This window comes from Sciurus carolinensis, chromosome 2, assembly GCF_902686445.1.
Source record: "Sciurus carolinensis chromosome 2, mSciCar1.2, whole genome shotgun sequence".
NCBI classification, from domain to species: domain Eukaryota; kingdom Metazoa; phylum Chordata; class Mammalia; order Rodentia; family Sciuridae; genus Sciurus; species Sciurus carolinensis.
Genome location: NC_062214.1, coordinates 12,622,464 through 12,635,266, shown reverse-complemented (window position 1 = coordinate 12,635,266; position 12,803 = coordinate 12,622,464). Strand labels below are relative to the sequence as shown.

Genomic DNA, 12,803 nt, shown 5'->3' with positions numbered 1-12,803 from the left:
GGCTCGTGAGCCTGCAGCCACATCTTGTGAACCTGGTTCTCCCCAGACTTTTACCTGACTTCAAGTACACAACTCTCTCCCGAGTTCTCAGGTGCCTTCAATGGGGTCTTGGGAAAATGTTTATTTCCCTCAAAGCAAGCCAAGAAAATATTTTAAGGGAAATTAGATTTGCTTTACCTATAAAGTCTCTGGGAGAGGACATGTCACGAGAGGTCCCGCAGCAGCACCCAAAGAGCCGGAGTGCTAGAGCCACACTCTCCTGGTTCTAGCTGAGTCACCCCTGGCAAGGCACTAACCTCTCCGGGCCTCAGTGTTCTTATCAGCAGAACAGATAACAGCAACTTTCAAAAACAAAAACATATACGGGGCGCAGTGGCACATGCCTATAATCCCAGCAAGTCGGGAGGCCGAGGCAGGAGTTCAAAGCCAGCCTCAGCAACTTAGCAAGGAACTCAGCAACTCAGTGAAACCGTCTCTAAAATAAAAATATAAAACAGGTGGGGGATGTGGCTCTGTAGTCAAGTGCCCCTGAGTTCAATCCCGGGTTCCAAAGAAACAAAACAAAAACATACACAGGGCATGGTGGTGCAGGCCTGTAATTCCAGTGGCTCGGGAGGCTAAGGCCAGAGGCTCCTGAGTTCAAAGCTGCCTCAGCAATTTAGGAAGGCGCTAAGCAACTCAGCAAGACCCTGTCTCTAAAAAAATTAAAAAATAGGGCTGGGGATGTGGTTCAGTGGTCGAATGCCCCTGAGTTCAATCCCCGGTACCAAAAAAATAAAATAAAATAAAATACTCACCCCTAAAACAAAAGAAAAAGAAAACAAAAGAGTGCCTAGTGCCCAGGCAGTACTCAATTGTCAGCTCTAAAAAATTCAGCAAGTGTGTAATAAAATAGTTCCTAATTTTTTGTTGTCATCTAGTTTTCTTTTTTAGACAGATGCTGATATTTTACCAGGCTGACCTCAAACTCCTGGGTTCAAGACAGCCTCCAGCTTCAGCCCCAGGTAGCTGGTGTGGCAGGTGTGCAACACCTACTCCCAACTCAGATCCTAAATTTCTAACTTAAGATTTGCTTGTGTGGGTCTATGGTAAAAAACTAAAATAAAAAATTAAAAAAAAAAAAAAAAAAAAAAAAAACGAGCAAATTCTTCTAAAACACAAAAGGCATGCACGAGACTCGAGACCATGCCTGGATTCGAGCAAGAGGCCCAGGCCCTCTCCAGCACTGACCAGCCTGACGGCAGCCTGTGCGCTGAGTTCTCACTCGGCCATCCTGACCCAGTTCACCTGGCTCCTGCATTGGCTCCACCACCCCCACGTGAGCTCCCTGGGCAGGGGACAGTGGGTTGGCCTCCGGTGGGCCTCCAGAAGCCATGCTTTGGGGTCTCACACCAGTAGGCGTCCAGGAGCCTGCCCACGGTGCCTGACTCTCTGGGAGGCAGGAACCTTCCCAGGAGCAGGGACCCCTCTGAGGAGCACCTCCCGGCAGACCCTGTCCTGGACTCCAAAGCTCTGCCACTGCAGCACTGTGGGCTGTCCTTACCAAACCCCCTCCTCAGGCTCCTCCCACCAAATTAAAACCAACAGGGCAACAGAGTCGCTCTGCAGGGGTAGAAGATGCTGGAGACGCTAAGAGGGGTTAGGAAACAGACTAACTGAACAGCTCCATGAAAGCACCCATCTAGAAGCACAGACTGAACCTGCAAGCTCTGCGGAAACAGCCTCTGTCCATAAGGTAGCAGAGCCCACGCTCCTCCTTCCTGCAACCTAAGTCACTTTTAGTGGCTGACTGGCAGGTAAGGACCAAAGAGGTCTCTGCGGGATGGTCCCAGAAGAGGGAGCTGGATTACTGACTCAGGTCCTGGAGTACTTAGTGCATGAAGCAAGCACTGCTGCCCCCAGTACCCACATTCTGGTACCGCTCTCCGTGCTATAAAATGAGAACCCTAAGTCACCAAGACAGCTCACATTCACCATGTCTAATAAAGATGTGGGCTAAACAGCCTGCTGTGGATTCTTCTAGCTCTTCAAATACAAAAACCAACTCCTGCCTTCCCATGCGATCCGTGTTCCAGCACCCTGTTATAATCACACACCGTGCAAACCCTTCCCTGCCTGAGCTGCTGCTCTGGCTGCCACTGTGCCCAAAGTTTTGCACCGGGTCCACCACTACCTCCTGATCTAGATGGCAAGCCCACCTGACCATCTGGGTGTGATCCATCTTCCCAGCCAGGAAGTCTGCCTGCCTGCTCACTCCTGCATCCCCAGCACCCAGCACCCAGTACCAGCCTTCGCGGGCACCCAATGTGTACTTCTTTGAATGAAGGTTTCATAAAAGAATTTCAGGAAGATTTCCAACAAGAGCCGTTAAAATCCAAATATGATACTTCCTAGCAAACCCAGTCCCCTATCAACGAATTTCCATCTGGTCTCCTGACAAAGCACTGTTGGGATTCCTAATAAGGAAGTGGATTACTTTGGAATTCACACTGTTCTTTGATCTGCAAGACCTCAAGCAAAATTTTACAAAGAGAGCAATATTTAAAAATATAAACTGCATTTTCTGTGTGGGCTCTTACTTGCGCTCCTCGTATTTAAACAGGCTCCCCTATGTACTTAAACAGGCTCCCCTATGTACTTACACACTCTCCATACTGCTGGGGAGGGGGCGGTTCAGAGCGTGCCTCATTTAACCTGCTCACATCACTTGCCAGGAGAGGACCCGGCTCATCTCTGTCTACCTGTTGTTCTCAAGCGCACAGGGGCTCTGCCCTCAAGGGAACCACTATTAGCTGAAATAATTCACTTCTCAGTGTGTGGAGGAAATGGGGAGGGCAGAGGCTGGGAGGGGAGGCTCACACCTGTCAAAACAGCAGCCCCTGGTAATTTCCCACGTTAGCTACGGAGAAAAGGGAACAGGAGGGGACTACCCAGCATGATGATAAGAGATTCATTTACTGGCAATCTGGGAAAATACATCTGATCCCTGAAAGCATTATTTTGAAAAGCAATTTGCACAGAGATTTAATTTACTACGGGAAAAATAAAAAATAAAAAGAACGGCAGCACTTAAAATAGCCCTGGAACTCATTCCAGCGCCAGTTAGATCAACAAAACCACTCAAGTAAGATTATTTTCTAACATACCTGGAAAAAAAACGGAAGCCCACACATTATCGGTATAACACAGCACAGGAAAATATTTCCAACTACGAGATCAATGGTTGGTATCATGACAATAAACAAAATAACAGTCACACCAGCTACCAATGAAAGGAAGAATGTGCTTTTAAAAAATGGTAATAAGAATAAAAATAATAGCCATACCCTCCACCTCTTTTCTTATCCAATGACAGTATCAAAGGTTCGGGTGAAGCTACATGTTCAAAGCCTGTTTTTAACTCCCACCTGTCGTGTTGTCCAAAGAAACGGGCATCGACCTGCCCGTCTTTATCCCTCAGGGCTTTTGCAGGCCAAAATGGAAACCCCTTCAGTTTTGCCCAGACCAAAGGATGTGGATTGCTCTAGAAGAAAAACAAAATCAGAGTTTGTACCCATTTGGGCAGCGAGACACACTTCACAGCTGGGGGGTGAGGCAGCAGGGAGCAGGGACCTCGGACGGCAGGAAGTTCCAAGCAGGGCCTGCCCAGGTGGAAGTCCCTAGGAGGTGTGGCCACACTACCTGACAGAACTGGGAAGGGGCGTAAATGGGGGGTGGTGAGAATCGAATGCCAACAAAACTAGGCTGCGGTCCTGACTCGCCGTCACCTGGACAGCCATGAGCAAGGCACCCGTCACCTCCCTGGGCAACACAGAGCCCCGACGCCCAGTGTGGGCTGGACACACCCTGTGCGGGCACAGAAGGCCGGCAGAGGCTGCCTTTGTTCCTTAGGCGGCTCCCCAAGGCCTGGGCTAGCCAGGTGTTTATCTCCAAAGGCCTGAAGGACGTAAGGCACACTTGGATTCCCAGCCTCACTTGCCCTGTCACGCCCCTCCCGCCTCCCTCCCCCCACACCTCTCTCTGCAAAATGCCAGTGGGCGGGCACAAGGCCGTGGCTTTGACCCCTAGCACCATAGAGAAAAAACTAAACACCAGCTTGGAAACTCAGATCCATGGCAAAAAACCAAGGTGTCTTCTGACCCCGCAAGAACCATGATTTGGTCTTTCCATGGCTGCCACCAGGGTACTCTGTCCTTCCAAGGACGATAAGGCCACACTGGGGTGAAGACCTGACTTTACCTGGCATCCCATGCCATGACCTCTGTCCCTGAGCTGGCATCTACTCTGCCCTCGTCCTTCACGAGGACAAGGTGACTGTCACATAAAATAAGATCGATGCCCTCAGTGAAGCAGTTGGTGTGAATGTTGAACTTTTTGGCCTGGATTGTCTGCAGAGGCCCCTGGCCAATGTCCACACCAGGAGCCGCATTTGCAAATTGAGGCTGGTGGGGGCGCTGCAGCCGCAGGTGGCCGGGTCAGCAGGAAGACCATCCCTCTCCATCTCTCTCCATCCCTCCACCCCAGCTGAGAGAAGAAAGTGGGAACAAAGAATCCCAGGAGTCCAAAGATGGTGAGGAGTCCAAAGATGGCACAGGCTTTGGTCTTTTTGACTAAAGCTCTTGGCACATGTTCAATGAAAAGTTGAACTTGCTGATTAGAAAAACAAAAAAACAAACAAAAAACCACCATGGACTGAAGAGTCTCTAACATTATTCCAGGAAAGTGTTTGTAAACCTCTTGAAACAAGCCCAAGATGAGTTGTAAATGACACACTCGTGGATATTCATGTGAATCTCACATTATTTCACGCAGCCTGTGACCCGCATCCCGCACTCCCCCACCGCCCGCATCCCACATTCCTGCCGAATTCCCTTCAACTCTGCATTCTGCAGTTTTCCCGGATTAACTGGTTCTAGCACGTGAACATTCAGCCCAGGAGGATTATTCCTCTCCTACCTGGGTTATTTTATCAGTAAAAGCACATTAAAACTTCATCCAAAGTTTCACCTCCTAATCCCCCTGGAGAAGGCTCAGCCATCAAAGGTAGAGTTCAGAAAACGAAATAAGGAAAGTAAATCCAACTTACACAAGGCTCACAAAACCAGTTATCTCGTTTTTGGCAAGCAGCTAGATAACATTCCGGACATACTTCAATTTCATTCATCTGTAAAACAAAAATACATTAGAAGACATCAACCGGGAGCCTCGCATCTGGGAGGCCTTCACAGATGCTTGATGGGTTTTTTGTTTTGTTTTGTTTATTTTTAAACTGTTTGTGCTTTTATCTGGATGTCCAGGGGCTTTTCTGTTTGGTGGTCGGGTTGGTTGGTTGGCTGGCTGATTTAGTTTACCGTAGGGTCCTCGCTGTGTTGCCCTGACCGGCCCCGAATCCCTGGGCACAAGTGATCCTCCCACCTCAGCCTCCTGAGGAGCTGGGACTACAGGCTCACACACCAGTCTGCTTGAGATTTCAGTGATTTGGGCCGCAGAGGGAACACCTTGGAGAGAGAGCCATGTGGCCCCGCTCTCGCACTCTGGACCAATGACACACTGGCTTCCCAGGACAACGCATCCCCACACAGCACCCAGAGCCCCCGTCCAGAGACCTCCCTGCACTGGGTCCCCCGCTCGGGGAACACTCGGCCAGGTCTGGAGACATTTTCAATGTCACACCGGGGGACGCTGCTGGAACCTAGGATGTGCAGGGCAGCTCCCTCAACAAAGGCTTCCCTGCCCCCACATGCCAGCCGTGCCAACCTGAGAAACTACCAACGGAACCTAAATGCCTGGTGCGGCCCAGCAAGGCCAAGGGCAACCTGGCCTCAGCCCACGCGGCCGAGCTCACCGGGTACCAGCTCTGCTCTCCAAGCCCTTCCGGCCGCTCGGGCCCCCACACACCATGCTGCCCTGCTATCCTCTCTAGAAACACGGTCCCTAGCCCTGTCACTATCCAGTGACGGCAATCCCAAGATCCGACAGCTCCTTTACCACCCTTTCCCAGTGAAGACTGCACACATCTCTAGAGCAACTTCCTGACTCAGTGCACAGCCGGGAAGCTCCTCCGTCTGACTTCGCATTCCACCCTTTACTAGCTCAGGAACTGGGAAAAGCCGCTCCTCTTCTCTGATCCTCCCCTCTTCCTCGGAAGAAAAAGGCTGCCATCAGTACCCAACACACAGCGTTCATAAAAAAAACTAAATGACACAAATGACATAGCAATCCACACAAGCTGACAGCTGTCAAAGACTTAGAGTGCAGTGGCCTGCCCAGTGTTCTAGCCACATCAGCTCAAAACGCCCAGCGAGGGGGGACTCTTGTTATCACCATTTTTTAGGAGGAGAAAATGAGGCCCAGAGAAGTCAGGTAACCCGCCCAAGGGTCACAGTACCAAAGTGGCTGGGTCAGGAAGTAAACCCAGGCAACCGGGCTGCAGGCTCCCCCTCGGCAAGGTGAGCCGTTCGCTCCTGCCTCCCACGGTCAGCAGCCACGTTGTTCCTTATCGCCTATCGCCATGCCAGGCACCCACGTATTCTCCAAAAAACTGACTGAACAGGTGAACAAGGACGGAAGTGAACGAATGGAGGGATGCAGCTTCTCCTCCCACCCCTCTGCTTCTGGGCTCTCCCAAAGGCACACAGCCAAAAACAGTTCGTCGCCACTGGTCATCCAACAAATGCAGACTGAAGTCACAGAGAGAGGCACTCTTTCTAATGACCACTCTGGAGGGACACCACCTGACCAGTCCACTCCAAGTTGCTGTGCAAGGTACACAGCTTTCCTGGAAGACAACCAGAAAACACCTACCTAAGCCTTCGCCATGTTCACAGCCTCTGACCTGGAAACGGTGTATACAAAAATTGTGCAAAGCAAACCATCAGAAGCAGAAGGGGCACCCCAAGACTGAGGGGCAATGATATGCACCATCGCCTTAGGTAAAATGCTGAAAAAACCAGGTTCCACCTAAATGATTGGAAGGACTTATTCAAAAATGTCCGTGGATACTACATAGCCATGAAAAACTCAGTTATTCCCGTGGGTTTAATTACCCAGAAAATAGAAAATACTCAAACTTGAAGTGAAACAGCAGATTATAAAACTCTCACTTCCTCTCTCTGTAGATAGGGAGACACACGCAGACATGGATGACGGCCAGGTAGGTTCTCTTTAGGAAGGGAGGAAGGGAAGCACAGGGACGGGTCTCAGTGTGTTATCTGTACACAGGTGATCTCATAAAGAACGCCTCCCCTGGTCACTCCGATTGCCATCTTGTCCCTCTACAGGGATCACAAGCCCAAGAGGTCCACCGCACCCTACCACCCAAACTGCAGGGCTCTGCGGGCAGACAGACTCTCCTGGACAGCTAGGACACCCTCCAAAACCTTCCCCTGTACATCAGAACCCAAACCTCGTCGTCTTCAGGAGGACAGAAAGGAGACCGACCCCAAGCCGCAGACTGTGCAGCCAGGGCCAGAAATGGTGAGCTCTAGCTACAACCCGGAAAGTTCAGGAGCCCAGCGGGGACCACGACTTCAGGGAGCAAACTACAGCGCTGCGTCTTCTCCCTCGGGTCACTGGGAAAGGAGCTGTTCGCCATGGCTGCCCCTCTTTGTTGCCTTTACCTCCTTCAAGGGAGGAGGTCTGCCCCTCAACCAAACCCACAATCACCACGGTCCCCCACGAGCAGACACTGTGGCTGCGGATCCCAGCACCCCGCTCCGGACGCACCTACAGCTCGGCGGGAAACACGTACCTCGTGCTCACAGATTTTGATGACTACTTTTGCTATTTGCGTCAATTTGTGATTTCCTAAGGGAATAAGAAAAAAGGATTAATTCTACCAGAAACACTGTGACGCACCCCCCTGCAATTAGAGGTCCACCGACTACCCTTTAACTCGCTTTCCTCCACCAGTTTCTGGTCCCGAACACCAGTTCCAATGACTCGCCCATCAAAACCAACCAGTCTCTGACCCCTCAAGGTCATCTCCAAAACTGAGCAACTGCTGTGGCTTTCCCCGGGTCGTGGATTCATATTTGGAAAAGGGTTTGGTCTTCCACAGGCTCAAAAGTCCTGGCGAGGAGCCTCACTGTCCCCATTATCCCAGCCGGCAAGCAACCCAAGAAGGAGGCACGGACGTCACCAAGTGGCTGTGCCAGGGGCTTCCGAAGAGTCCTCCAGAGGCCAAATGGGAAGCAGGGATGGACATCGCCTAATTAGCTCATAAGCCAAGGTCAGGTTGCTCCCACCAGACACTGAGTAACCAGGCGAGCACGGGACCAGGTCTAACCCAAATCCTCACCTTTGTACTAAATCAGAGGACGAGACGGTCGAAAAGTCACGTTTTCTTTGAACTTTACGGTATATGGAAGGTTTACATTTGTTGACAAAGAGATTTAACACACACACAAACACACACAATACCTAGATATCCGGCTTGCCTTGAACTTATTCAGTCTGATGACCCTGTAGCCAACAAACCCAGGAGCTGCCCACAGCAGCCTCTCCAAACAACCACGAGTCCCCTGTTCTCTACCGTCCCCACTGGCCATCCGGGCTGGTGCTGGTCTTCGCCTTCCACCTGACTCACTCACTCACTCATGCGGGGACGGGCCCTTCTCTGTGAGAGAACAGAATCTTTACGTTCTCCCCGTCCAGGGCCTCTCCTCTCCCTGCCCCGCCGCTGAGGCGTTAATGGGGCAGCACGCATGCTCACAGAACGCTGGCTAAGGGTCTACGCTTGGCCCCGCATATGCAAGAGGAAGGTCCACCCTTGGAGGAGTCCCTCTGGGTGCAGATATCAAGTCATTTCAAACAGCACCCTCAGAAAGCGTGGGATGCCACCAGGCCCGGCTCTCTACTGGCTGGCCATGAGAGGCTGGAACAAAGCCACCCGCGGACCCCGGGGCCTGGGGTGGCAGGGAAGGACAGAAGATGAAGCACAAGGAAAGCCAGGAGGTGGAGGGGCGGAGTCGCTGCAGCAGGCAGCACCCAGCACAAGCACTAGCTGACCTGCAGACCGGGGCACGAGGTGGGCAGGACACAGACCCACCCAGCCAGAAGGCGGACAGAAGGCCACCTCAGGGAAGGGGCCCAGAGGGAAATAAGATGGAAATTCCCCTCTATCCTGGCCACAAGGCTCCATCCTCTAAATCCACAAACATGGGCTGGGGAGATAGCTCAGTTGGTAGAGTGCTTGCCTTGTAAGCACAAGGCCCTGGGTTCAAATCCCCAGCACCCCCCCCAAAAAAAAAAAAAAAAGCAAATCCACAAACACACACCTGCTGACACTTAATCCAGAACATGAAGAACTCCTGCAATAAGCAACAAAAACAGACACAGTCCAGCTTCCCACATGAACAAAGACTGGGATGTTTTACTGGCAAATACATTACCATGAAGTACATGGAATGATGGCTCCATGCCTAAGTCATCGGGAAAAGGCAAATCAAAACCAGCGTGACAGACAAAATACTTCACGTCACCCCAGAACGGCCAAAAGGGCAGTCAAAAAGTCAGACACCACCAGGCTGGGGCCAGGATGTGGGACCTGCCTCCGGGGCGCACACCGACTCGACCCCTGTGCAAACACACTTTGACAAGGGTGCTCATGAAGCTGAAGAAGACCCCCTGGATGACCCAGCACCACCGAGGCCTCCGCCAAGGGGAACGAGCACACCTGCCCAGGCGCAGGGCACAAACAAACAGTCCATGGCGGCTCCATCCATGAAAGTCACACACAGAAACAACCCAAAGGTGCACCAGTACCAGCCAGGTGACATCCGCGGTGGCCTGCCATGAAGAAACACCACCATGACAAAGGAACAAACTGACTGAACAATAGATGCGCCAAATCCCAAACAGCAGGGTGCGCCATCCAGACAAGGAGCGCAGCACCGCCAACTCCCTGTATCTGGGATTCTAGGCCGCGTGAGGGACGGCAGAGCCGGAGCAGAAAGGGGCAGGTGGGAATCGGAGGGCTAGACCTTCCTTGGGTTGTGCGTGGTCACGTAGCTGTCGGAGTCACTGAATGTGCACACGACATCTCTGCGTTTCACTGTGTACGTTTCTACTTCCCTTCACGTAAGGAGTTTTGAAACGACAGTGAGTGGCGGCCTCACCACGCGCGACGTGCCACCCCATCCACACGCAGCGCTCTCGTTCCCCCGGAGCCCTGATGCTCGACTCTGCAGCCTGATTCTTCCCGAGGGCCAGCGAATGTGCGCCAGGCACAGCACGCCCTTTCCTGGGAACCGTCTGGGCCACTCACCCCCGTTATAAATGATGCAGTTGTGCAAGATCCACTTGGCGTCAGCCAGGAAGGCCTCCGTGCAGCCATACATTTTCTTTTTAGCGTTCTGGGAAGAAAAGCCACGGAGCACAATAAGCAGCGAGTCCACAGAGCCCGGGCACCACCTGCGTCCTCATGGCATATTCTCAGCATCAAGTGCCAAAGTAATTAATGCTCTTTGACTCATTTCTACCCTAGGAAAAAATGCGCCCGTCGAATTCATCACGGGAACTTGAATTTTCTTCTCGTAATGCTGTGGTCATTTATTAAGCAGCTCTTTCCAAGAAGAGGACGATTTCTGTATTTGTTTAGTATTTATTATAGAGTCATAGGCCTCACATAAGCCTCACGAAGACTCAGGGAAGCACTTATCATCACCCCACTTTACCGAAGGGGAAACTGAGGTATCGTAATGTTAAGAAACTGCTCCCCAGAGGGCAGCTGGGCTGCCGGCTGTGTTTTCTGAGTGCCTTCTTAGTCACACCAGACCAGAAGGGCGCGTGCGATTTCACCAACAGACTGGATGTACCGTTCACGGACTTCTCGATGGCAGTATGGTGGGGCCACTAGGAAATGAACCCAGGGCATTCTACCACTCAGCTGCATCCAGTTCTTTTTACTTTTTACATCATTTTTGAGTCTGAGACTCACTAAGTTACTGAGGCTGGATTTGAACTTGCGATCCTGCCGCCTCAGCCTCCTAAGTCACTGGGATTACAGGCATGCGCCAAAAAGCCCAGCAATGCATCCTCTTCAAGGATGCCTTTCATTACCCATATTTAGCTGCTAATGGTTTGAAATCAGCACCATGATTCTGTGCACAATCTAAAATGTTATGAGTATAATTTTCACCATGAAATTTTAGCAAAAACTTTTTTGGGGGGGAATGGAGGTGGTTTTACCAGAGATTGAACTAGGGGCACTCAAGCACTGAGCCACATCCCCAGTCCTACTTTGTATTTTATTTAGAGACAGGGTCTCACTGAGTTGCTTAGCGCCTCGCTAAGTTGCTGAGGCTGGCTTTGAACTTGTGATTCTCCTGTCTCAGCCTCCCAAGCGGCTGGGATTACAGGCGTGCAACCACCACCGCCTGGCTAATGTGACTTTTAAAAACACCTTCAGGCATTAAAGAAATAGCCTTATCGGTTGAGAAGCCAATTCTAAGGAGCTACAGCCTTATTGCTAATCTGGAGGTTTCCCAGATACTTAAATTTTCTCTTCTTCCTTCCTGCTGCTCTCATTAGCACCTCCGCATGAAAGAGAAGAGGAAGTAAGGCGCAAATCAATCAAATCACTAATTCTTAGAAGTATGACTCTTTCAGGTAAAAGCTGGAATCACTCCCAGACGTGCCGTGAGTAGATCTCTCAATGCCCCAACTGCAGTCCTTGGAAGAACGTTACAGAAGAAAAGTGAGAGTTCTTCTCTCCAAATAAAACCAGAGCAGAAAAAGGCAGGGAAATAATCTAACTTGAGATAGGACATGGGAAGTGAGGGGGATGCTTAGGCATCTCCACAACTGTGGGCTGGAACAGCGAGGCTCTGGGACGGAGGCCAACCTTTTCCAATGTACAAAGGTCCATGGGATGGAAAATATATTCCGCGTAGTCGGGATGCTGTTCCAACGGAACGGGTTTCTGGAATGCATCTGTCTGTAAGAGAAAAGGGACACATGCACAGGCTCGGAAGACCACCCAGCGACCCAACACAGGGCTCCAAGAGCTGAAGGGAAGGTTCAGTTCTAGAGGGACCCACGGAGGACGGCAGAGGCAGCTCCACCTGGCCCACCGTTCATGCTGCCTGAATTGACAACCCAGGGCCCACATGAACTTGCTTGGGTTCTGATATTTGCTTTGCTTTCAATATACACCCAGGTAGCAGGTTCTGTCCTCTTCCAATAAGGTTGAGAATTGCAACACACCGTGGGTCGCTGCAGAGCTGGTCCTGACCTAGAGGTAGCCATCACCAAAACTGACTTGAAGGTGAAATGTGTTTACACCTGAAGATGACACACCAGATCAAGTCCCTTGAGTGCCAAAAGATGTTTCTGACACGGTGGAAACGCAGACAGCGAGATTTCACCCCTCCTTTGCGAGGTCAAATTGCCTTCAGTACAAGGACTGCAAAAAATTTTCACCTTCATCCATTTGCTTAAGCCCTACTCGAATCAGCTCAAGATGCAGAGCAGCATGTGGCTGGGTGGTATTTACTTAGCAATTTTTTAAAAATCTGAAAGATTTAATTAAATCCCAAATTATACCCATGCAAAGAATCTGAATAGGTTTCCTTTTGCATCTGTGTTCACTTTAATCCAGAATCAAAGTTTGACCACTGTAAATTAAAAAGATGCTTCAGGGCTGGGTGTGGCTCAGGGGAAGAGAACTTGCCTGGCGTGTGTGCCAGGCCCTGGGTTCCAGTCCCAGCACGGGCATTTCCACAAAATCGGCAACTTTCTGCCATGAATGACTTTACATCCAACAGTTCAGCGTGAGAAAACAAAGCATTCTTCTATTTGCC

At 50.9% G+C, this 12,803-nt stretch overlaps 1 protein-coding gene across 26 annotated transcripts in view; it reads right to left on the bottom strand.

The window, feature by feature from the left end:
* The window catches only part of Zmynd8 (zinc finger MYND-type containing 8), a 105,692-nt gene that overhangs the window by 47,663 nt on the left and 45,226 nt on the right, over positions 1–12,803 (bottom strand). For all 26 annotated transcript variants that reach the window (XM_047535220.1, XM_047535241.1, XM_047535252.1 and 23 more), the window contains 5 exons: positions 11,846–11,938; positions 10,268–10,355; positions 7,751–7,806; positions 5,087–5,164; positions 3,408–3,523 (listed from right to left, as the gene is read on the bottom strand). In XM_047535220.1, coding sequence (XP_047391176.1) covers positions 3,408–3,523; positions 5,087–5,164; positions 7,751–7,806; positions 10,268–10,355; positions 11,846–11,938 — 431 coding nt within the window. The remainder of the gene's footprint in view (positions 1–3,407; positions 3,524–5,086; positions 5,165–7,750; positions 7,807–10,267; positions 10,356–11,845; positions 11,939–12,803) is intronic.